Here is a 24,377-nt window from a genome sequence, read left to right as displayed (position 1 = left end):
GTTTGACTAGAGCATGGATTCAGTAGGATTTTGTAGGCTTATCTAAGGACCTAATCTCTATTTGTCCCAATGTGCCTATAAGAATATGCGTTTTAAAGTTTTCAGTTACTGAATAGTGAATACAGTTTTGAATGTATAATTTGGAAACAAGCTTTGACCTTATGTTTTCAAATAATGGTATTAAAGTGCTTTACCCACTTTGGAGCAAAGGACATTTCAACACCTTCTTTAACAAGAATGTTTAGTGGACAAATTGTCGTAAATTTTTTCCACTGAACATGATTTAGACATTAATTATTTTTAAATAAAACTGGTTCTTTAAACATATTTTTAATCTAGGTGAAACTCACTTAACAAAATTAGTCATTAACTTTTAAAGTTTGTAATTCAGTGGCTTTAGTGCTGGGGTCTTTCTTGGTCCCTATGAGAATTTCCTGGGTACTCTGGGCTTTGCCCTTGAATGATGCCTGTGCAGGCACGGTTTTGTGCAGTATCGGCCCATTCACAACTCAGGTGAGAATCCCTGATCCTGAGTGTCGTTTCATCCCTCAGGCTCAGGCCATCTGTCACTGCTGATGTCCCTTCCGTTTCTCTTCCTATTTTGATGCTGGCATTTCTGTCGTGTCTCTGCTTTTTCACCCACACTGTTCCAGCTTTGGCATTTTTAGTAGGGTTATTCCTGCTCCTGTGCTTACACAACCAGGGCCCATCCTTTCAGATTAATGTTACTTAGTTTCTGGATCATTGAAAGTTTTTTTTTCCCCCTTCTCTGCTTTTGATAGTAAATAGGGAATGTTCTTAATGTCCTGTGCGTGTTTTTAACTGTGTAATTGATGTTTTTATTGAGAGGCAACAGAGAGTTCTTAGGAGAAGAATCAGACTTACATATCTAAGGAGAGCCAACCTTACGCTTTGTGAAAAAAACTGCAGTAGTATGGCTATTTCCCAAGTTCCCAGTGTACCAAAAGTGAATAATAGAACAGTTTGTCAGCTTTGTCTATAGATGTGAGTTTTTCTAATCAGACCAGGCAAGCATTATCTTTTAGACATTAGTGAGAAAATACTCAATATTTATCTGCCGTACAAGAAAAATTTGGTTGTTTTTCCTAATTAAAGTACATTGAGAACATTAGCTGAGGTATGAGTCAAATAGTTAGAAATAAATTCTGAATTGGGAGTATTTTTTTCTCTGTGTGAGTATATTGTGTGTATGTTTTAGTTGAAATAAAATTGACTGCTTTGTCCTGGGCTTACAGTGCTCACTAATGCTGATGATTGCTATAGGCATTAACTCATTTTGATTAAATTGATTTGAATATAGGAGGCTAGAGCAGTGAGAAGTGCTTCTTCAATCCCACCTGGAAGGATGTTAAGATAACATTTAACTTGAACTTGAGCACAGCGGCTTTTGCCTTCCTAGGGTGTGATGGTAAAGCTGCGTAACTGGTTTTTACATCCACTGACTAATAGATATAGTTAGTCTAGAGCCCAGTTCACCATGTTTGATCATATGTTTAATGGAGCATGTAGTAAATTCTTTATGCCACATTAAGGCCAATTCTATGCAGAGTACCAGTTACTTTAATTTATTAAATACAGTCACTGCATTTGTTCCACCTGGTTATTTTTACATTCTGACAAAGTGGGTATCTTAAATAATTTTCAGACTATACTGTTGTACAGTGACAACAGAATAAATAGTTCCTTTTCTGTGATATTTATTGTTATAGTATTGTATCCCTTGCTTTGAACAGAAAGTCATAAATCACTTTTCCAGTGCAGACTTATAACGTTCATATGGAAATCTAGTTTGACTTTACCTTATGGCTGCTGTTACTTGAGAAGACCAAGTGCTTAATTATAAAAATAACTGAAAATAACTTTTTTTAACTGAAAATAACTTTATGGAAGTATTAGAAAATTGTAGTTTTAACATATTATACAACTAAACATATTACTACTGACTAATTTTTCTTTTAAGCTAATATTAGAGTACCAGATCATTTTGATTCAGTTGTATGTAAGAATTTAGACCTCATTGCCTATATGAATGATGTATAAACAGTAATATCTCTGTTCCATACCGTAGGGTCAAGAGAAATATGGATTATTAAATGTAACAAAAATTACTGAAAATGGAAAAAAGGTTCGGTGAGTACACAAATCATTAATGATATTTTTTATCTGATTGATATAAATAAAAACTATATAAATTATATTCTGGTAGAAGTGATTAACAGTTTCAAAGCATTTCAAATGTATTTTCTAATATTATATATATATATATAAAAGATTGTTAGGAAGTGTAGCAAAAATTTTCTTTATTTTGACACATTTCTTAGGGTAAGGTTAAATTCAGAAATGATAAGGCAGGTGATTCTGAGCAACCATTAGCTTTATTAAAATTCTTTTTCAATAAGTAATAAATACACATGGCAAAACACAAAGGTACACAGAATAGTCAAATCCAGTCAGCAGCCATCAATTTTTCCTCCCCAGAGGCAACCAGTTAGGTCTAGTGAGATGTGCTGTTTTCCTCCAGAGATAGAAAATAGATATATTTATATATCCATAGATTACTTTTAACAATCTTTTAACAGTTTATCTTGGAGATGGTTCTGTTTCATTGCATATACAATTGGCACATTGTTTTTAACTGCTGCATGTTGATGTTGCCCCATCGTGTCTGACTCTTTTGTGACCCTATGGACTGTAGCCTGCCAGGATCCTCTGTCCATGGATTTGTCAGGCAAGAATACTGGATTGGGTTGCCATTTCCTTCTCCAGGGGCTCTTCCCGCCCCACGTATGGAACTCCTGCATTGGCAGGCAGATTCTTTGTTTCCCCAGAGCCACCTGGGAAGCCCATAGTTATATGGCTGTATCATAGTTTATTTAATTGTTCTTTGCAAGTATATGCCTGTCTATTGGTAAACATTTAGGACTTTTACATCTTTTGCTATTACAAACAGTATTACACTCAGTGTCTTGCACAGCTCATTTTGTGAGCATGTTGATATGCCTGTAGAATAAATTTTATAGAAGTGGAGTTGCCAAGCCATATGCATTGGTCCTGCTGATACAATTCCAGATTATGCCTCAAGGTCCTCAGTCAGTCCTAACTTCCAGGAGCCTGGGTTTTCTCTGCACCTTTGCCAGTTCATTATGTTGTCAGACTCTTTGATCTTTGCTACTGGAGGTTAGAGAGAAATTGTATTTCTTTGTTGTTGTTGAATTATCAGTTTATACTCTTTGACTCTTTTTTCTCTTGGGTTGTTGGTTTTTTTTTTAAATTAATTAATTTATTTTGACTGCAGTGGGTCTTTGTTGCTGTGTAGGCTTTCTCTAGCTGCAGCGAGAGGGAACTACTCTCTGGTTGCAGTGAACGAGTTTCTAATGACATTGGCTTCTCTTATTGTGGAGCGCTGGCCCAGTAGTTGCACATGAGCTTAGTTGCTCCACTGCTGTAGAATCTTCCAAGGCCAGGGAGTGAACCCGTGTCCTCTGCACTGGCAGGCAGATTTTTATCCATTGTGCCACTGGGAAAGTCTGGGTTGTTGACTTTTTGGGTAATGAATTTAGGAAATTAACTCTTTTTAAGTTACACTTTCTCTGATTTTAAAAAAAACTGTTGAAATGCTATGGTTTTACAGCCAAAGTGTCAGTCTGTTTAAGAAAGAGTTTAAAATTTACATGTAGTTGAGGTTTTTAGATTTGCTTTAATTGAACTGTCTTTGTCAGATTTTTGTACTTGGAAGTTTGCCTCTTAAGTACTCTGAAATAACTTTTACAGGTACTGCAGTTGTCTATTCCTTAAGCTGTTCCTTGGTAGAAGTTGGTGAATTGGACCTTTTTTTCTTTTGGGGATAAGTAGTGCAAGTAGCGGAGAAGGCAATGGCAAGCCACTCCAGTACTCTTGCCTAGAAAATCCCATGGACGGAGGAGCCTGGTAGGCTGAAGTCCGTGGGGTCACTACGAGTCAGACACGGCTGAGCGACTTCACTTTCACTTTCCACTTTCACACATTGGAGAAGGAAATGGCAACCCACTCCAGTGTTCTTGCCTGGAGAATCCCAGGGACGGGGGAGCCTGGTGGGCTTCCGTCTATGGGGTCACACAGAGTCGGACACGACTGAAGTGACTTAGCAGCAGCAGCAGCAGCAGCAGTGCAAGTAGGTCTTTGGCCACTTTGTTTGTTTTCGTTGTTGTTTTTCTCATGATAGTCTTATGGATTTTCTGCTTCTTTTAGAATACTTTTCCTAAGAGTACATCTATTTCATTATATTCATATTTATTCATATTTTGTTGTTCAGTTGCTCAGTTTTGTCTTGACTCTTTGCGACCCCATGGACTGCAGCATACCCTGTCCATCACCAACTCCCAGAGCTTGCTCAAACTCATGTCCATTGAGTCAGTGATGCCATCCAACCATCTCATTCTCTATTGTCCCCTTCTCCTGCCTTCAATCTTTCCCAGCATCAGGGTCTTTTCCAAGGAGTTAGTTCTTTGCATCAGGTGTCCAAAGTATCAGAGTTTCAGCTTCAGCATCAGTCCTTCCAGTGAATATTCAGGACTGATTTCCTTTAGGACTAACTGGTTGGATCTCCTTGCAGTCCAAGGTACTCTCAAGAGTCTTCCCCAACACCACAGTTCAAAAGCATCAATTCTTTGGTGATCAGCTTTCTTTATAGTCCAGCTCTCACATCCATGCATGACTACTGGAAAAACCATAGCTTTGAATAGACGGATCTTTGTCAGCAAAGTAATTAATGTCTCTGCTTTTTAATATGCTGTCTAGGTTGGTCATAGCTTTTCTTCCAAGGAGCAGGCGTCTTTTAATTTCATGGCTGCAATCACCATCTGCAGTGCTTTTGGAGTCCCCCAAATTAAAGTCTCTCACTGTTTCCATTGTTTCCCCATGTAATTGCCATGAAGTGATGGGATTGGATGCCATGATTTTTGTTTTCTGAATGTTGAGTTTTAAGCCAGCTTTTTCACTCCTCTTTCACTTACATGAAGAGGTTCTTTAGTTCTTTGCTTTTTGCCATAAGGGTGGTGTCATGTGCCTATCTGAAGTTATTGATATTTCTCCCAGCAGTCATGATTCCAGCTTGTGCTTCATCCAGCCTGGCATTTCGCATAGGTACTCTGCATAGAAGTTAAATAAGTAGGGTGACAGTATATAGCCTTGACCTACTCCTTTCCCAATTTGGAACCAGTCTGTTGTTCCATGTCTGGTTCTAACCGTTGCTTCTTGACCGGGATACAGATTTCTCAGGAAGCAGGTCAGGTGGACTGGTATTCCCATCTCTTGAAGAATTTTCCACAATTTGTTGTGATCTACACAGTCAAAGGCTTTGGTGTAATCAATAAAACAGAAGTAGATTTTTTTTGGAAGTCTTTTGCTTTTTCTATGGTTCAACGGATGTTGGCAATTTGATCTCTGGTTCCTCTGCCTTTTCTAAATCCAGCTTGAACATCTGGAAGTTCATGGTTCATGTACTGTTGAAGCCTGCCTTGAAGATATTCGAGCCTTACTTTGCTAGCGTATGAGATGAGTGCAACTGTGTGGTAGTTTGAGCAGTCTTTGACATTGCCTTTCTTTGGGATTTAATGAAAACTGACCTTTTCCAGTCCTGTGGCCACTGCTGAGTTTTCCAAATTTGTTGGCATATTGAGTGCAGCACTTTAACAGCACACTGTTTCTGTCCTTTACTGTGCCTATCTTTGCATGAAATGTTCCCTTGGCATCTCTGATTTTCTTGAAGAGATCTCTAGTCTTTCCCATTCTATTGTTTTCCTCTATTTCTTTGCATTGATCACTGAGGAAGGCTTTCTTATCTTTCTCTGCTATTCTTTGGAACTCTGCATTCAGGTGGGTATGTCTTTCCTTTTATCCTTTGCCTTTAGCTTCCCTTCTTTTTCCAGCTGTTTGTAAGGCCTCTTCAGACAACTGTTTTTCCTTTTTTGCATTTTTTTTCTTGGAAATGGTCTTGATCCCTGCCTCCTGTACAGTGTCACGAACCTCCGTCCATAGTTCTTCAGGCACTCTATCAGATCTAATCCCTTGAATGTATTTGTCACTTCCACTGTAAAATCGTAAGGGATTTGATTTAGGCCATATCTGAATGATCTAGTGGTTTTCCCTACTTCAATTTAAGTCTGAATTTGGCAATAAGCAGTTCATGATCTGAGCCACAGTTCCCAGTCTTTTTTTTTTGCTGACTGTATAGAGCTTCTCCATCTTTGGCTGCAAAGAATATAATCAATCTGATTTTGGTATTGACTATCTGGTGATGTCCATGTGTAGAGTCTTCTCTTGTGTTGTTGAAAGAGGGTGTTTGCTATGACCAGTGCGTTCTCTTGGCAAAACTCTGTTAGCCTTTGCCCTGCTTCATTCTGTACTCCAAGGTCAAATTTACCTGTTTACTTCAGGTATCTCTTGACTTCCCACTTTTGCATTCCAGTCCCTTATGATGAAAAGGACATCTTTTTTGGGTGTTAGTTCTGGAAGATCTTGTAGGTCCTCATAGAACCGTTGAACTTCAGCTTCTTCAGCATTATTGGTTGGGGCATAGATTTGGATTACTGTGATATTGAATTGTTTGCCTTGGAAATGAACAGAGATCATTCTGTCGTTCTTGAGATTGTACCCTGGTACTGCATTTTGGACTCTTTTGTTGACTTTGATGGCTACTCCATTTCTTCTAAGGAATTCTTACCCAGAGTAATAGATATAATGGTCATCTGAATTAAATTTGCCCATTCCAGTCCATTTTAGTTCACTGATTCCTAAAATGTCAATGTTCACTCTTGCCATCTCCTGTTTGATCACTTCTAATTTACCTTGATTCATGGACCTACCATTCCTGGTTCCTATGCAGTATTGTTCTTTACAGCTTCAGACTTTTCTTCCATCACCAGTCACATCCCCAACGGGGCACTGTTTTTGCTTTGGCTCCATCTCTTACTCTTTCTGGAGTTATTTCTCCACTCTTCTCCAGTAGCATATTAGGCACCTGCCAACCTGGGGAGTTCCTCTTTCAGTGTCTTATCTTTTTTGCCTTTTCATACTGTTCATCGGGTTCTCAAGGCAAGAATTACTGAAGTGGTTTGTCATCCTCTTCTACAGTGGACCATATTTTGTCAGAACTCTCCACCATGACCCTTCTGTCTTAGGTGGCCCTACACAGCATGGCTCATAGTTTCATTGAGTTAGACAAGGCTGTAGTCCATGTGATCAGTTTAGTTAGTTTTCTGTGACTGTGGTTTTCATTCTGTCTGCCCTCTGATGGATAAGGATCAGAGGCTTATGGAAGCTTCCTTTTGGTAGAGACTGACTTTTTCATATTCACTTACGTTAAAATTCATGGGTCTGTGTTGCATTTTGCATGAATCTTTTACCTGTGCATAATTTTGTAGCATCTTGTAGGTCATTTGGAAAATACCAGTTTATGAAGTTTGCTGAGGTTTCATATGTTGTCACATTTTATTTTATGATATCAAAGAATCACAAATCAATATTATCATTGTCAAAGTCACTAAGTTTTGGAATATTGTCAACCTTACCGCAGCACAAGTGCTGAGTTTTCCAAAATTCTGCTTTCTGTTTGACAGCTTTAATTTGTTATTGTCAGCATATAGTATCATTTATTTTCCTTGAAATGACAGTCTCACTTCATCCGTTTTTGAGATAATGTCTAGCTGCCAAATAGTCAAGTTTAAATAATCACAGTGTATCACAGCCAGTTGTTTTTTTAGGGGAAAAAAAAATTGGTTCCATGAAAAAAATGTGACTAATTGATTTCTGCCTGCAACTCAGTCACACAGACCTCAAGGGAACTATCATTCACTCAGTATTCAAATATCCATTATTTATCCTGAGGTATACATTCCACAGTTTTTCTGATTTTGAAAATTAGACTCAAAAAGCTTATTTAAAGTGGAAGTATATTTGAAGTGGAAATATATTTCAGCATTTTTCAGAGAGGTTAGTAGATACTATTTAAATAAATATAAGATTGAATATAACATAAATTTAGAAATGAAAATAAACCCTTCCAAAATATGTTGCTCATTGAATGAAAAACGTGCTCAGAGTGAAGCACAAATCAAAACCTGGCTCAGTCTTAAAAGAGACATCTGAAAAATGATTTAGAAAAATTAAACACAAAGGCATATCAAAGAAATATGAGTATCCATTTCCATAGAGAAAGTAGATAGTTGGAACTAAGGGGAATCACTAACATCTTTGAAGTGATAAAGCCCTATGGATCAACTCACAGTGAAAACCTAGTAATTAGAAATAGTCCAAGTAAGTAGCATAATGACTATTAGCAAAACAGGAAATAAAAGGAAAAATAGAGACTCTATAGGAGTCAACTTTATTTTACTTTTCAAGGTCAGTTCAGTTCAGTTCAGTTCAGTCGCTCAGTCGTGTCTGACTCTCCGCGACCCCATGAATCACAGCACGCCAGGCCTCCCTGTCCATCACCAACTCCCGGAGTTCACTCAAACTCATGTCCACAAGTCGGTGATGCCATCCAGCCATCTCATTCTCCGTCGTCCCCTTCTCCTCCCGCCCCCAACCTTTCCCAGCATCAGAGTCTTTTCCAGTGAGTCAACTCGTCGCATGAGGTGGCCAAAGTATTGCAGTTTCAGCTTTAGCATCAGTCCCTCCAATGAACATCCAGGATTGATCTCCTCTAGAATGGACTGGTTGGATCTCCTTGCAGTATAAGGGACTCTCAAGAGTCTTCTCCAACACCACAGTTCAAAAGCATCGATTCTTCGGCGGTCAGCCTTCTTCACAGTCCAACTCTCACATCCATACATGACCACGGGAAAAACCATTGCCTTGACTAGACGGACCTTGGTTGGCAAAGTAATGTCTCTGCTTTTTAATATACTATCAAGGTTGGTCATAACTTTCCTTCCAAGGAGCAAGCGTCTTTTAATTTCATGGCTGCAATCAGCATCTGCAGTGATTTTGGAGCCCAAAAAAACAAAGTCTGACACTGTTTCCACTGTTTTTCCATCTATTTCCCATGAAGTGATGGGACCAGATGCCATGATCTTTGTTTTCTGAATGTTGAGCTTCAAGCCAACCTTTTCACTCTCCTCTTTCACTTTCATCAAGAGGCTTTTGAGTTCCTCTTCACTTTCTGCCATAAGGGTAGTGTCATCTGCATATCTGAGGTTATTGATATTTCTCCCGGCAATCTTGATTCCAGCTTGTGCTTCTTCCAGCCCAGCGTTCCTCATGATGTACTCTGCATATAAGTTAAATAAGCAAGGTGACAATATACAACCTTGACGTACACCTTTTCCTATTTGGAACCAGTCTGTTGTTCCATGTCCAGTTCTAACAGTTGCTTCCTGACCTGCATACAGGTTTCTCAAGAGGCAGGTCAGGTGGTCTGGGATTCCCATCTCTTTCAGAATGTTCCACAGTTTATTGTGATCGACACAGTCAAAGGCTTTGGCATAGTCAATAAAGCAGAAATAGATGTTTTTCTGAAACTCTCTTGCTTTCTCCATGATCCAGCGGATGTTGGCAATTTGATCTCTGGTGCCTCTGCCTTTTCTAAAACCTGCTTGAACATCTGGGAGTTCACGGTTTACATACTGCTGAAGCCTGGCTTGGAGAATTTTGAGCATGACTTTACTAGCGTGTGAGATGAGTGCAATTGTGCGGTAGTTTGAGCATTCTTTGGCATTGCCTTTCTTTGGGATTGGAATGAAGACTGACCTCTTCCAGTCCTGTGGCCACTGCTGAGTTTTCCAAATCTGCTGGCATATTGAGTGCAGCACTTTCACAGCATCATCTTTCAAGACTTGAAATAGCTCAACTGGAATTCCATCACCTCCACTAGCTTTGTTCGTAGTGATGCTTTCTAAGGCCCACTTGACTTCACATTCCAAGATGTCTGGCTCTAGGTCAGTGATCACGTTATCGTGACTATCTTGGTCGTGAAGATCTTTTTTGTACAGTTCTTCTGTGTATTCCTGCCACCTCTTCTTAATATCTTCTGCTTCTGTTAGGTCCATACCATTTCTGTCCTTTATCGAGCCCATCTTTGCATGAAATGTTCCCTTGGAATCTCTAATTTTCTTGAAGAGCTCTCTTGTTTTTCCTATTCTGTTGTTTTCCTCTATTTCTTTGCATTGATCACTGAGGAAGTCTTTCTTATCTCTCCTTGCTATTCTTTGGAACTCTGCATTCAGATGCTTATATCTTTCCTTTTCTCCTTTGCTTTTCGCCTCTTTTCTTTTCACAGCTATTTGTAAGGCCTCCTCAGACAGCCATTTCGCTCTTTTGCATTTCTTTTCCATGGGGATGGTCTTGGTCCCTGTCTCCTGTACAATGTCACGAACCTCCGTCCAGAGTTCATCAGGCACTCTATCAATCAGATCTAGTCCCTTAAATCTATTTCTCACTTCCACTGTATAATCATAAGGGATTTGATTGAGGTCATATCTGAATGGTCTAGTGGTTTTCCCTACTTTCTTCAATTTAAGTCTGAACTTCGCAATAAGGAGTTCATGATCTGAGCCACAGTCAGCTCCTGGTCTTGTTTTCGCTAACTGTATACAGCTTCTCCATCTTTGGTTGCAAAGAATATAATCAATCTGATTTCGGTGTTGACCATCTGGTGATGTCCATGTGTAGAGTCTTCTCTTGTGCTGTTGGAAGAGGGTGTTTGCTATGACCAGTGCGTTCTCTTGACAAAACTCTATTAGCCTTTGCCCTGCTTCATTCTGTGCTCCAAGGCCAAATTTGCCAGTTACTCCAGGTGTTTCTTGACTTCCTACTTTTGCGTTCCAGTCCCCTATAATGAAAAGGACATCTTTTTTGGGTGTTAGTTCTAAAAGGTCTTGTAGGTCTTCATAGAACCGATTAACTTCGGCTTCTTCAGCATTACTCATTGGGGCATAGGCCTGGATTACTGTAATGTTGAATGGTTTGCCTTGGAAACGAACAGAAATCATCCTGTCATTTTTAAGATTGCATCCAAGTACTGCATTTCGGACTCTTTTGTTGACCATGATGGCTACTCCATTTCTTCTAAGGGATTCCTGCCCACAGTAGTAGATATAATGGTCAGGTAGATGTAAAAAGTTGTAAAATAATAAAGTAGGTCTAATTGATAGATACTAAATTCTACATTCTGCAAATGGAGAATAAACCTTCTTAGTGTCTATAAAGTTTTCACAAAACGTGCCACATGTTTGGCTGTAAGGCAAGCCTTAAATTCCTGTGGAAGATATATTTGATGTTCATTTTAGCCTGCCAGCAATTAAATTACCTGAAAGGTAAACATTTTTACCTCTAGAGTAGGTATTGAAAGAGAAGAAATGAGGCCTTTCCTTTATACATTTCTGTGCTCAGAATTTTGATAGAGTGTGTGTGTTGATTTTGTAATTTAGAAAAGTTTTTGAATGCCTCACTTTAGTAACCTTAGTGATGATCGTTCAGCATGGAATTTAGAATGTACCTACTGTCTAGTCTTTTACCTAATGCAACCTCATTAGGGGAAGGACGATAACTAAGACATATAAAACAATTTACAGTGAATTAGGTAAGATAATCCTGTTTGTCTACTTTTTGATTGTGAATAAGTATTCTTGCCAAATGTAGCGTTCCATTCATATGATTTTGAATTAGTGTCCTTGGTCACAGATGTGCTTGCTAGATTACTCCTGTGTGAACATGATTAGATGGATAGTTATTCTGATAATCTGTCTCTAATTTGCTTCATTTGCTTTGGGGATATAAAATGATTGTAGTTTCCATTTTAATTATATCCCCAATAAAAACAATAAGAATGTCAGTAATGAGTATAAATCGTGGACCACATTGATATCAGTGAAGTAGATTTTAATTTTTCAAGTTTGGTTGGAAAAACAGATATGGAGTTCTCATTAGCCATCTTTTCATTACAGAAAGAACTGGTTGTCTTCTTGGGCCGTTTTGCAGGGTTCATCTTTACTCTTCACCAAAACCCAAGGAAGTAGCACAAGTTGGGTAAGTATTTCATTTCTTTGCAAGCTTTACACATTTAAATTATGTGGACAGTATTGCACTTGAATTTCATAAGGTAGTCCATCCAGAGTCCTTCTGACTACCGCTCATGTGCAAATAAATGAGGCTTTCTTAGTTAAAGATGCATTTTGACTCAGAAAGAAAAGGGCCACTTAGAAAAGTTGACTCATATTGTTAAAATCCTGACTTTGCTCTTTCAGGTATTTAGTTAGAAAATAAGCAGTCATGTGGCAAGTCCTACCTTGATTTGTGACCTGACCCTTGGATACTAGTTAGGTTTCCATGTTTATATATGATATCAGCCCACTTTCAGAAGAAAATAAAATGTCACTTGTGGGACTTTGAAGCTGTTTGTATATTTGAGTGTTAACTACTGTTAATTCTCAGTTATTTATAATACAAATACCAAAAATTATAATTTGTGACATATCATAATAGGTTAACATTTTTTGAATCCTGAAAATGTATGAGATACCGTTCTAAGTATAGAGGATGGTGTGTATGTGTGTTGTATGTGTGTGTGTGTGTGTATCTGTATTATTCTCTTAACTCTGGGAGAATACTGTTTGTCATCCCCTCTCCCCCTGTTGGAGATGAGAAAATGAGGTGTGAAACTGTTCAGTGACTCGCTCAAAGTCTTAGAGCTATGTAAGTGACAGATCTGGGTACCATTTTGGCTCCAGAGTCCATGCTCTGGGTATTTCCAAAAAGATTTAAAAATGAAATTAAGCTAATGTTTTTCATCTGCTTTATATCCTACCTTAATGAATATTTCTTAAATTTACTGAGTTGCTTTAAAATGACCAGGACCTGTTGGCCTTACCTTTGATAAAAGAGAAATCCATTTGTAAAATCAAAGCAAATCTTAGTCGTATACCTTTACAGTCATGTAACATTGTTCAGAGCCAGGAGTGTCACAGAGTGTGCTAGTCCTCAAATACTGTGATGTGGTAACTTCCAAAACTGTTGGGTTGAGTGCAGATAGGAACTTTCTGGAATATTTCTTCTCTTTTGCTTCTCTGATGCTTTGATTTTCTCTCTGGTGTGCCAGTACAGTGAAACTGACCTGTGATACGCTTATCCACATTAAAAGATTGAAATTTTTGTTTGACTTGTCTTAAAGTAAATTGATAATTGTTTTTCCTTTGTCACTGAGGTGAAGCGTATGGTACTTTTTTGTTATATTAATGCATTTCTAGAAGACGATGCATTTATTTATTCTTCCTACTTGTGGCTCAACTTTTATTTGAAATTGAGTGAAGGAAGTGAATGAAAGCAATGGAGAAGCAATTAGAGATTAAAGTAATAAAAAAGTTCCTGAAGAAAGTTGGATAATGATCATTTATTTGATAATAACCAATCCCTAAAGATTGCAAGTTGTAGTATATACAAATAAAACAAGTACGTAGATCACTGTGGTAAGTGAGGCATCATTGAAGTAGGCAGATATGTCCATGCTGCTAATTTGCTTCAGTTGTATCTGACTCTTTGCAACCCTATGGACTTTAGACCGCCAAACTCCTCTGTCCATGGGATTCTCTGGGTAAGAATACTGTAGTGGGTAGCCGTTTCCTTTTCCAAGGGATCTTCCCCACACAGGGATTGAACCCATGTCTGTTACTCTCCTGCATTGGCAGGCAGGTTCTTTACCACTGGCGCCACTGTGACTTAAAGAAAATGAATATTTTTTCTAATTAGGGGATGTTAAGTGCTTACCCTATTTCTGCTTTATTGACTTTGCCAAAGCCTTTGACTGTGTGGATCACAATAAACTGTGGAAAATTCTGAAAGAAATGGAAATACCAGACCACCTGATCTGCCTCTTGAGAAACCTATTATATGCAGGTCAGGAAGCAACAGTTAGAACTGGACATGGAACAACAGACTGGTTCCAAATAGGAAAAGGAGTACATCAAGGCTGTATATTGTCACCCTGCTTATTTAACTTATATGCAGAGTACATCATGAGGAACACTGGGCTGGAAGAAGCACAAGCTGGAATCAAGATTTCCGGGAGAAATATCAATAACCTCAGATACGCAGATGACACCACCCTTATGGCAGCCGAATGTAAAGAGGAACTAAAGAGCCTCTTGATGAAAGTGAAAGAGGAGAGTGAAAAAGTTGGCTTAAAGTTCAACATTTAGAAAACGAAGATCATGGCATCTGGTCCCATCACTTCATGGGAAATAGATGGGGAAACAGTGTCAGACTTTATATTTTGGGGCTCCAAAATCACTGCGGATGCTGATTGCAGCCATGAAATTAAAAGACGCTTACTCCTTGGAAGGAAAGTTATGACCAGCCTAGATAGCATATTAAAAAGCAGAGACATTGCTTTGCCAACCAAGGTCCGTCTAGTCAAGGCTATGGTTTTTCCCGTGGTCATGTATGGATGTGAGAGTTGGACTGTGAAGAAAGCTGATTGCTGAAGAATTGATGCTTTTGAACTGTGGTGTTGGAGAAGACTCTTGAGAGTCCCTTGGACTGCAAGGAGATCCAGCCAGTCCCTTCTAAAGGAGATCAATCCTGGATGTTCATTGGAAGGACTGATGCTGAAGCTGAAACTCCAATACTTTGGCCACCTCATGCAAAGAGTTGACTCACTGGAAAAGACTCTGATTCTGGGAAGGATTGGGGGTAGGAGGAGAAGGGGACGACAGAGAATGAGATGGCTGGATGACATCACTGACTTGATGGACGTGAGTTTGAGTGAACTCCGGGAGTTGGTGATGGACAGGGAGGCCTGGCGTGCTGTGACTCATGGGGTCGCAAAGAGGCGGACACGACTGAAGTGAATACCCCAGCACAGAACCATTAGTATAAACTAATGGTTGCATTTTAAGAAGGGCTCTTGAATACTTTACATAAATCAGAACTCATAATTAAAACTAATGCCAGCAGAGGGTGTAGAGTATTTCTGTTCATCATCTCAAGTTGGGTTACTGAATTACCATGTGATAATAGCAGGAACATAGTTTAAAATTCACTGAGCTCACCAATTTTGAACTTGTGAAATTCTTAATAGCATTTTAACTTTAGAGATTGACTATTTGAGTTTTTGCCTTTAAATGAAATTTTTTTAATATAGTGTCAGTAATACTTTATGATAATCATTTCAGATTGGTATAATTTGATAAAACATAGTCACACTGTGTTTTATATTCTTAAAAACTAAACAGATGTGGGATATGATAAAATGCTTGATTATGCAGTCAATTCTTAATTTTTATTATATGGCTAACTAAAAAAATCTCAAACCACCTTGCTTTTTCTTCCCATATGTAACATATAATAAGGGAATTGAAACTAAGTGGCCTAAGTAAAAGCAAATAAGATTATTCAAATTAAAAAATGTGTAAGTATATATAATATATTTTGGTATATGTAGCACTCACGAATATTTAAAATTGATGAAATATGCAAGATGCTTTTTAATTAACTCTGTAATTAGGATTGTTCACAAAGGATTTGAAAGACTTTTAGCTTTGTTTGCTTACTCAGTCACCAGCTAGATCTATCACAAGTAAAATGTGTCCTGTTTATACAGTGAAATCACATCTTACCTGAGGCTGGCATGTGAGCTAGAAAGACAAGAATCACCTCCAGTGAAAATTTCCTTTGAGTGTAACTTAGGAAGATGCTGTCAGGAGTCAGTCTCTGGCAGAGTCAGTTTTTCCCTTTGCCGTTGGAAGACATTATTTTTCCTTCAGTTGGGCTCAGATGGTTTGTTCCAGGGCCATGTTGGAGACGTATGATTCTTTACAGATTAGTTTCACACTAAGTGCAAAAACCTCTACTCATATCCCCTGGAAGAAATAGCCAATTCAGATCTTACACTTATTCCTGGGCATATACACATTGATGGGATGCTGAACAAAACCATCCATACTATTTGAACCTCTGTTTTTAGAAAACCATTCACGCTTTATATTTATTTTTGATTTCGTGGGTAGTTAAGATGGAGCAAATGAAATGTGCACATGCTGCCTATAAGATAATTTTACACCAGTGCTGCATCCTCCAGAATCCAGCCAGCCTCTCCTCCTTTGGGATGGGTAGACGTCACTTGTTTCCTGGAAAGTATTAGTTGTCCCCTGGGTTTTTAGATCAGTAACTTAAATTATACTTGCCTTTTTCTTACCTCCTTTCACCTTATTTGTTCAGCGGGTCATGGCAACACCCCCACCTCCAGCTCGTCTCCAGACCTCATCAGGTGTCCCTGGGTGACAGCCTTGCCTCTGGTGGAGAGCCACAGTCCCTGAGTAAGGGAAGGCAAGCTGGACAGCAGGGCCTCTCCTCAGAGAGATCTTAGACAGGAACCAGAATACGTGGCCCTGCCGGCCACAGGGAGGAGGTCAAGGCTAGGAGGGGCTGTATGACTCCTCTCTATTACCCCCCCCAGTCTTCCTTTGTGAATATAAGGGAGGACAATTCTGTTCAAAGTAAGTTGTAAAAAGCATTCATCTCAAAGATAAGCGTGAATTGATAGAATAATAAAGTCAGAAAATACTCTGAGATAAATTCTAGGGCTTTTGGCAAATATTTTGGAGATGTAGCTTTGCCTGTGTTGTGTCTGCTTTGCAGAGTTGTATTTTTGTCCTGCTTGGTTCCATTACGGTTTTCTCTTGTATGTCATTTTGCCATTGTGCACTGTAATGACATCGTCATTTTCTTCCCTTTTCCCATCAAGTCATTCTGCCAGCAGGGCTCAGTCTCTGAGCTCCTGCTCTCGCTGCTTTCTTCCTGGAAAATCTCTGTCCGCCGCCGGCCTGCTGTCGCATATGTAAAATCTGATCCTGTTTCTGCTGTCACTGTATGTGTTCTTGTTGCATGTCCCTTGCCACAGTAGTTGTGTTTTCTTTCCATGAATGCATTGGGGTGATGATTACAGTAGAGAAAAGGAGGACTGGATTTTGAGAAATAATGGATAGCAAACATAAAATTTTGCTGACCACAGTAGAGCATTGTTATAGCATTCCTTGTCATGTCATTGTATTTGGTTACTGTAACTTACTTGGTTGGTTATTTATATCTTAGCTTACAACTATCTACCAAGCATGTCATGATGTGACAAGTTAAACTATATTTAATTTTTATCATTTTGTTAAATGTATCCATTTAAGTTTTATAACTTTCGAAATACATCAGATTTGCTCAGAAAGTAATCTGTGCCCATCATAGCTTTGTGATTTAATTACAGTGATTTTTAAATTACAATGTGAATTAATTTTAATGGTTTTTGAATGACAAAAGGGATAAAGAAGGCAGAGGCTCTGTGGAATTGTTAAAATTTGTTTTGTGGTTTTTTAATTGTTCTACTAGTTCCATGAAATAGTCTGAATTTTGTTTTGATTCCACTAATAAATCCCATATAATACCTTGAGTTTTGTTTAGTTATGTCAGCTATAGTATTTAAGACCAGCTGAAAAGATGTAGTAAAAGGGAACAGATGAAGTTGAAGTATTTATTAAAAGTGAAATTACAAATATTGTCATTGACGTTATGAATAGTGAATAAGTTATCACAAGGTTGGTGGGTAAGATTCATTTCCGATGACAAATAGAAGTTGAAAGTATTTTAGCAAGTGAGATTTTCTATAACAAATCTTTATGAACTTGAAGATTACAATTCATCAGCCTGTAAGGATTTTTTAAACCCCCAAATCCTACAGTAACATAGGAATGCTATTTTCTATTCTCAGTTAATAGATGAAACAGAAATTTAAGTTAATGATGGCAATATATAGAGTAGGTCTATATTTAGCATACACTTTTCTGCTGCTTACTAACCTTTTCCTTATCTGGTTAACAAAATATAATAGCCAACTAAATGCTGCTTCTTCTCAAACCACCCATGTCCACTGTCTTCCTGATCTGTTCACCGTTCCTCTTTCACTTGCTGAGGCTTTAGAGCATCTGGCTCCAGCTTATTTCCAACAAAGACTGAATAAAAGAACATGGGGCTCAGGATTTTGTTTTTACAAGTTATTGTTAATTGTTGACAACATAAAGAATTGATAAGGAAATAACCTTTGAAAGTACGGAATCAAGTTTAGAGAATGTTTATTTGGTGGAAAAGAACTTAGTTATCTGCCAGGTGTTATTTATATGTATATAAGAATATGACCTTTTGAACACATCGTTTTACATAATTATGGATAGTTTAGAATAAATTCCAAAAAATAGAATTGCTCAGCCACAGTATACATGTATTTATAAATTTGAAAATATGGTATTAGCAATTTGTCCTCTCCAGGAATTCTGGTTTATAGCCCACTTGCAACTGAGGGCCTATTACTCTCTAGCCTCACCAATGTAATTTTTCATCAAACTTTTTGTTGTTTTTATACTAATAGGTGAAAAAAGATTTTAGCGTGGCTTTACTTTGTATTTTTCTTATAATGATGGAGGTTGAGCCGTTTTGTTTCCTTTTCAATGAACTGTATGTAATCATGTCTTACAAACATTTTTCAATTTCAAGTAGGAATTGTTATTTTATGATATAAAAAGAGAAGAATTTGAGGTAACCCCCTGTTTCGTTTATTGTTAATAATACAAAATTGGTCTTAATTCTTCTTGGATACATGTATGTACATGAATATAACAAAGGTTTTTCCTTTTTTCCGAAACGAAGTTTGGGAGTAATCAGTCCAAACCAGAATTCACCGTGGACCTTAAGGGAGCGACCATTGAGATGGCTTCAAAGGATAAATCCAGCAAAAAGAATGTATTTGAGGTAATAAATTATTGTCTAAGTATAATCCTCATTCTTAATCCATAGTAATTTTATGTTCTGTTTTGAGTTATTGGGGAAATTGTCTTTCAGTGTGACTAGTTAAGGCAGAATTAGTCATTAAGTCAGTTTGTATTTGATTTAACTTTTAAGTCAAAAAATCTGGTGTAAAGATCTAGCTTCATTTGCATAAGTGATTAGATCTCAGACTTTATATTACAAGCCTTTGTTCCAAGTCTTGCATTTCCCCAGCAACAGTAAAAGGTGTGGTTCCCTTTATTCACAAAATCCAACATTAAAAAGTAAGTTAAAGCCTTCCCAGTGTCATAAAAAGCTCCCCACAGTAACACATACTTTTTGTTGCTTAAGAGACCACCCCAAACTCAGTAGCCCAAGAAAAGACACAGGTTGTTTGCTCAGTTTGGCCTGCCCGGAGCGGCGTGGTGGTTCTGACCTCATCCAGGTCCAGTCACCAGGCTTCAGCCATCCAGCAGCTTGAGTGGGGCTGAAGAGTCTAGTTGCCCTGTCCGGGCTCAGAGCTCGCTGGTGGCTGGGCTCCTTCTCACTGGCTCTCTCCTTGTTCAGGGGAGTGACTGCAGGCTTTTTCACATTCAGGGTTCCCAGAGGACCAGAGTGGGAGCCCCAGGGCTTCTTGAGATCTGGATGAAGAGTCAAACACCAGTGTGTTCTGTGTCTTAAAGCAAGCCAGAAAAAATTCAGGGTCCCCCTGCTGGTGGGGGAGCCACAGTCACACTGCGTGTGTGGAGGGCAGAGGGGTGTCAGACCAGCTTTGCAGTCAGCCTTCCGTTAGAGCCTCCTGTCTCAGGCCTTTCCTCCTGTTATTCAGGGGGACTGGAAGAGTTGACGTTTCCCAGGTAGAACCAAGTGTTCCTGTCCTGTTGGTTTTTACTCCTGATGAATCTACCTTCAGTACCAAGGGCTGCTAGTCTCTGCTTGTCAGATGTTTCCTCTCTTCCAAGACTCAGAATAGAGATGTTGCAAGTTTATGCATTTAAAATAGCACTTGTTTTCATGTAGCTGGAGTTAACATCTTCTGTAAATTATTTCCCCACTAGATTATCCAAAAAGAAGAAAAATTTTTCAAGCATAGACTGCATTTTTTGCTTATTTTTATTTTTTTAGCATGTATCAGAAACTTTTGATTCATTTTTTTATTAATTTATTTTAATTGGAGACTAATTACTTCACAATATTGTAGTGGTTTTTGCCATATATTGACATGAATCAGCCATGGGTGAACATGTGTCCCCCATCCTGAGCCCCCCTCCCACATCCCTCCCCATCCCATCCCTCAGGGTTGTCCCAGCGCACCTGCCCTGAGTGTCCTGTCTCAGGCGTCGAACCTGGACTGGCGCTCTATTTCACATATGGTAGTATACATATTTCAATGCTATTCTTATTTTTAAGTGAGAACCTCTAACAGAACAGAGTATCTTATGTGCAGTGAATATTCACTATTGATTGATTGCTTGGCCTGCTCTCTAGGAAGAAATTCAGGGAAGGAAGTCACTGTTTCCTGAGGTAGCCTTGTTTCATTCCAGAATGAAGAGGGTCCCGTGGCCAAATAAATTGGGGAAATAGTGTATGTTTTATTCCTTTGTTTGAAAACCACAGTGCACCCTGGAGTAACAGAACTCCAAGAAGTCTGGAAGAGTCTTGTTCAGATCTCCTCAATCCAGTATTTTCTGAATTAACATCACATAATGAATCCTTTGTTTATTTTTTTTGAGGGATACCTTTTAAAACATTATTACAGGAGTTGTTTGAGGAATATATCTCAGAATGTTGTTTGAGAAACATTGCCGTATGATCCTCTGGGGAAAAAAGGAAATCAAGCATTCACCAGCCAGAAAATAGAAGGAATGCTCTCTCTGGCTAACTCAAAATCCTTCTTCAGTTGAACCAAGGATGGCATATGTAAATTTGTTATCACATTCATATAGAATCATACATAGTATCCTCACTTTAGTTAGTTCATGGTTTGATAACTCAGTAATGTTTCTGTCTAAAGGGGATGTGAAAATTATTGTCTGTGCCCTCTCTTTGTATTGTCATTATATTTTCATACTAAGTAGGAAATACTGAAAGTTCAACCCTTCTGTATTCCCTGTCTACATTTATTTTTTTAACCAGAGAGAAAAAATTTCTCAAGTTTATGTAAAACTACCATGGGCTTTATTTCTTTACAAATTATATTTCAATTCTCATTTAAAATGCATAGCCTAGATCCTTAAACTTGTTTTTAATGATGACATATATAAGATTGCAGCAAGTTTTGTGGTGTTTGTGTGATAGTTTGGTATCCTAAATTATTAGCTTTTCATTGAGGATGTATTGTGAGAAAAACATCATGTTTTGTAAAATAATTCAGCTGGTATTATTTTATAATAAAGGGTGATGGCATCACCGTGAAATCTGTAAACCTGCATCACCATTAATAAAATATATGGCATCTCATCTTCTGCTGGTAGTTTAGTACACTTTGAATTAAATCCATTTACTTGATTGAAAGCACTAACCACGTATATATATATATATATTTTTTCCTTCTTTAAAGCTGAAAACCCGTCAAGGAACCGAGTTGCTGATTCAGTCTGACAGTGACACTGTTATCAATGATTGGTTTAAAGTTCTCAGTAGTACTATCAGTAATCAGGTATGTGTTTGACTTAGGGTTTTGTTTTTTTTTTTACCTTAGAGCTGTTTAATCTTTCTTCCTTTTTTTTGGCTATTTATTGTATATCTAGTTTCCAATTTATGTGTGAAAAAATACTTTTTAAAAATGCATATTTGACAGTGATCAGTTTAGCAATTCTTAGGGCCTGATGGGGCTTCCCTGTTGGCTCAGAGGTAAAGAATCCATTTACAGTGCAGGAGACATAAGAGATGTGGGTTTCATTGCTGGGTCAGGAAGCTCCCCTGGAAGAGGGCATGGCAAACCCACTCCAGTGTTCTTGGCGGGAAATCCTGTGAACAGAGGAGCCTGACTGGCAACAGTCCATGGGGTTGCAAAGAGCTGGACACTACTGAGCGACTGAGCCATGAGCACAGCTGAGGAGTGATTTAACATTCACGTTTACAGGATGTTTGCCGCCAGTAGATTTCACGGAACTGTCACATGAGACATTGGTTCAAAAAGAAATTAGCTCCAGGGGCAGGGCCAGCCACTGTGCCTAGTCCACACTATTGTCATCTTGTCATCAACTGGATGTGCTGGAAATCATACCGTTTGGTGGAAACTGGTACTGAGCAAAATGGTGGGATGAATGAAGTCGTCTGGTCATTCACACTTTCTCTTTCCTAGTAACTTTTCTACTTAAAATATCCTTGTGTTCCTGGTATATTTCTTCTTGTATGTATTATACCTAAAGGAACTTCATATTTATATTCTGAAGCTAAGTTAGCAAGAGCAGTAATAAACAACTTGAAGCTGCACTTTCTTAGACTGTATTCCTACCCCTCAGCATATGGGGACATGGCTCCAGATTAAGGATCATGTGTCAGTTACAGAGTGAAAGGAAAGTGTATACTTAGGAGTATAATGATTTTAAACTAAATGGAGACAGAAGAAAGTTGGGGAATCACTGACTTTAGTAGAGATTGAGATGTCTCTCAGAGACTTTGTTGGTGATGCTTCATTTTTAACAAGGTTTGTGATCATATCCAAGTGTTCTCTTTCTGTGGGTCTCAGTTTTTCTACTAAAAAAAAAAAAAAGATTGGACTGAATTTTCTCCAAGTATCCTTTTATGCTCCCAAATTTTGTGATTCATTCAATTTAGAACACCCAGATTTGAAATCTGAATTTTATTTTGAACTTTTCCACCTCCAACTTTTATTCTTCTAGTAAATTATTCACCAGTCTAGATGTGAATTCTTCCTTTGCAGTCTGTAATACTGTATGAAATTTCTGAACCTTGTCCCTTTTCATTCATTTCTGAAACCATGGACAGGTCTTTAAATGTTTATACTCAGAGTAACCCCCAAACAGTTTTCGTTATTTCATCTCACACCATCCCACACCAATCCATTCTTAATGCCACTATAGTATGAAACTTCCTAAGTCACTTTTATAATCCTCTCCTGCTCAGAAACCTGATATGATTCGTATTAAAGTTCAATAGCCTGAGCCCAGTCTGTCTATCCAGATGTACCTTTTCCTCTACCTAGAATGGGCTTTCAGCTCTAGTCACAGTAATCCAGTCACTATCCTTTGAGAGCAAGGATGCTGCTGTTCATTTACCAAACGTGTGAGTGTCTTATGCACTGGGATGTAGCAGCATGCAGCCAGACATGTAGAGCTTACAGTCAAAGGCAGAAGATTACTGAAGACAGATAGCCCAACAGTTAATATAATGAATGTATAAAGACTCCGATTATGTAGAGGCTAACACTAGTGGAGGGATCAAGGGAGGCCTTGCAGAGAAAGTGGTTTTTTAAATTAAAGGCCTCCAGGTTCAGGGAATAAGCCAACCGAGAAGGGAGGACTATATTATTGATGATAAAAATTTTTAATGTATACTGTTTGCAGAGTAGCAAAAGATAACTGAAGGCAAGAGATGGGCAAAACTTCTTCAGGGAAAAATACAAAGCTTTATTGAGAGACATTGCCATATCTTAATTAAATGAGAAGTATATCATGTTCGTGGATTAAAAGATTCAGTTATATAAAGATACAGTATTCTTCCAAATGATTTATACATTTTTAGGTTTGAGGTATTTGGATCTCCTTCAGAATCCCGGTAGGTTTTCTGGTGGAACTTGACAAGCTTTTTCTAAAATTCATTTAGAAATGCAAAGGGCTAAGGATATGTAAGACACCCTTGCAGAAGACTTGCTGTTTAGTATGTCAGGCCCTGATAAAGCTACGTATCCATAGTGGGATAGATACACAGACCCGTGGAACAGAACAAAGAACCTGGAGACAGACCCACATACCTTTGGACAGTGTGTCAGGACAGGGCACGTGCTGGGTCAGCTGGAGGTCCAAGGAGAAGTCGGAGCTTTTTGTTATACTGTGCACAGAAATAAATTCTTGGTGGAGTAAGGATCTCAGAGTGAAAGGCAGAGCAGTGTTTTCAGTTTTGAGAATTCAGTCTGCTTTTTTTTTGTCATGAAGACATTTATTTATTTATTTGAGTTTATTTATTTTTTTTTACATCAGAATTTCCTTTTTATTTATTTATTTTTTCTTTTTTTTTAATTTTTTTTTTTTTTTATTTTACGATATTGGTTGGTTTTGCCATACATTGACATGAATCCGCCCCAGGTGTACATGAGTTCCCCCTCCTGAACCCCCCTCTCACCTCCCTCCTCCCTTTATCCTCCCTCTGGGTCATCCCCACACCCCAGCCCCAAGTATCCTGTAACATGCATTGACCCTGAACTGCTGATTCATTTCACATATGACAACATACATGTTTCAATGTCATTCTCTCAAATCATCCCACCCTCACCCTCTCCCACAAAGTCCCAAAGACTGTTCGATACAACTGTGTCTCTTTTGCTGTCTCGTATACAGGGTTATATTTCCATCTTTCTAAATTCCATATATATGTGTTAGTATACTGTATTGGTG

General features: G+C 38.4%; 1 protein-coding gene across 10 annotated transcripts in view; it reads left to right on the top strand.

Annotated features, from left to right (window-relative positions):
- The window catches only part of ARHGAP12 (Rho GTPase activating protein 12), a 121,539-nt gene that overhangs the window by 87,495 nt on the left and 9,667 nt on the right, over positions 1-24,377 (top strand). For 9 of the 10 annotated variants that reach the window (XM_055429681.2, XM_055429672.2, XM_055429713.2 and 6 more), the window contains 4 exons: positions 2,090-2,151; positions 11,946-12,027; positions 18,682-18,783; positions 21,359-21,457. In XM_055429681.2, coding sequence (XP_055285656.1) covers positions 2,090-2,151; positions 11,946-12,027; positions 18,682-18,783; positions 21,359-21,457 — 345 coding nt within the window. Of the gene's footprint in view, positions 1-2,089; positions 2,152-11,945; positions 12,028-16,738; positions 16,862-18,681; positions 18,784-21,358; positions 21,458-24,377 lie in introns of all 10 variants that reach the window. The other variant, XM_088844055.1, reaches the window with a different exon arrangement.

This window comes from Moschus berezovskii, chromosome 15 (genome assembly GCF_049115385.1).
Source record: "Moschus berezovskii isolate FMDL1 chromosome 15, NW_MosBer_1.0, whole genome shotgun sequence".
In the NCBI taxonomy this organism is placed as follows: Eukaryota; Metazoa; Chordata; class Mammalia; order Artiodactyla; family Moschidae; genus Moschus; species Moschus berezovskii.
The sequence above is the reverse complement of the archived record's forward strand: the minus strand, read 5'-3'. Positions and strand labels throughout refer to the sequence as shown.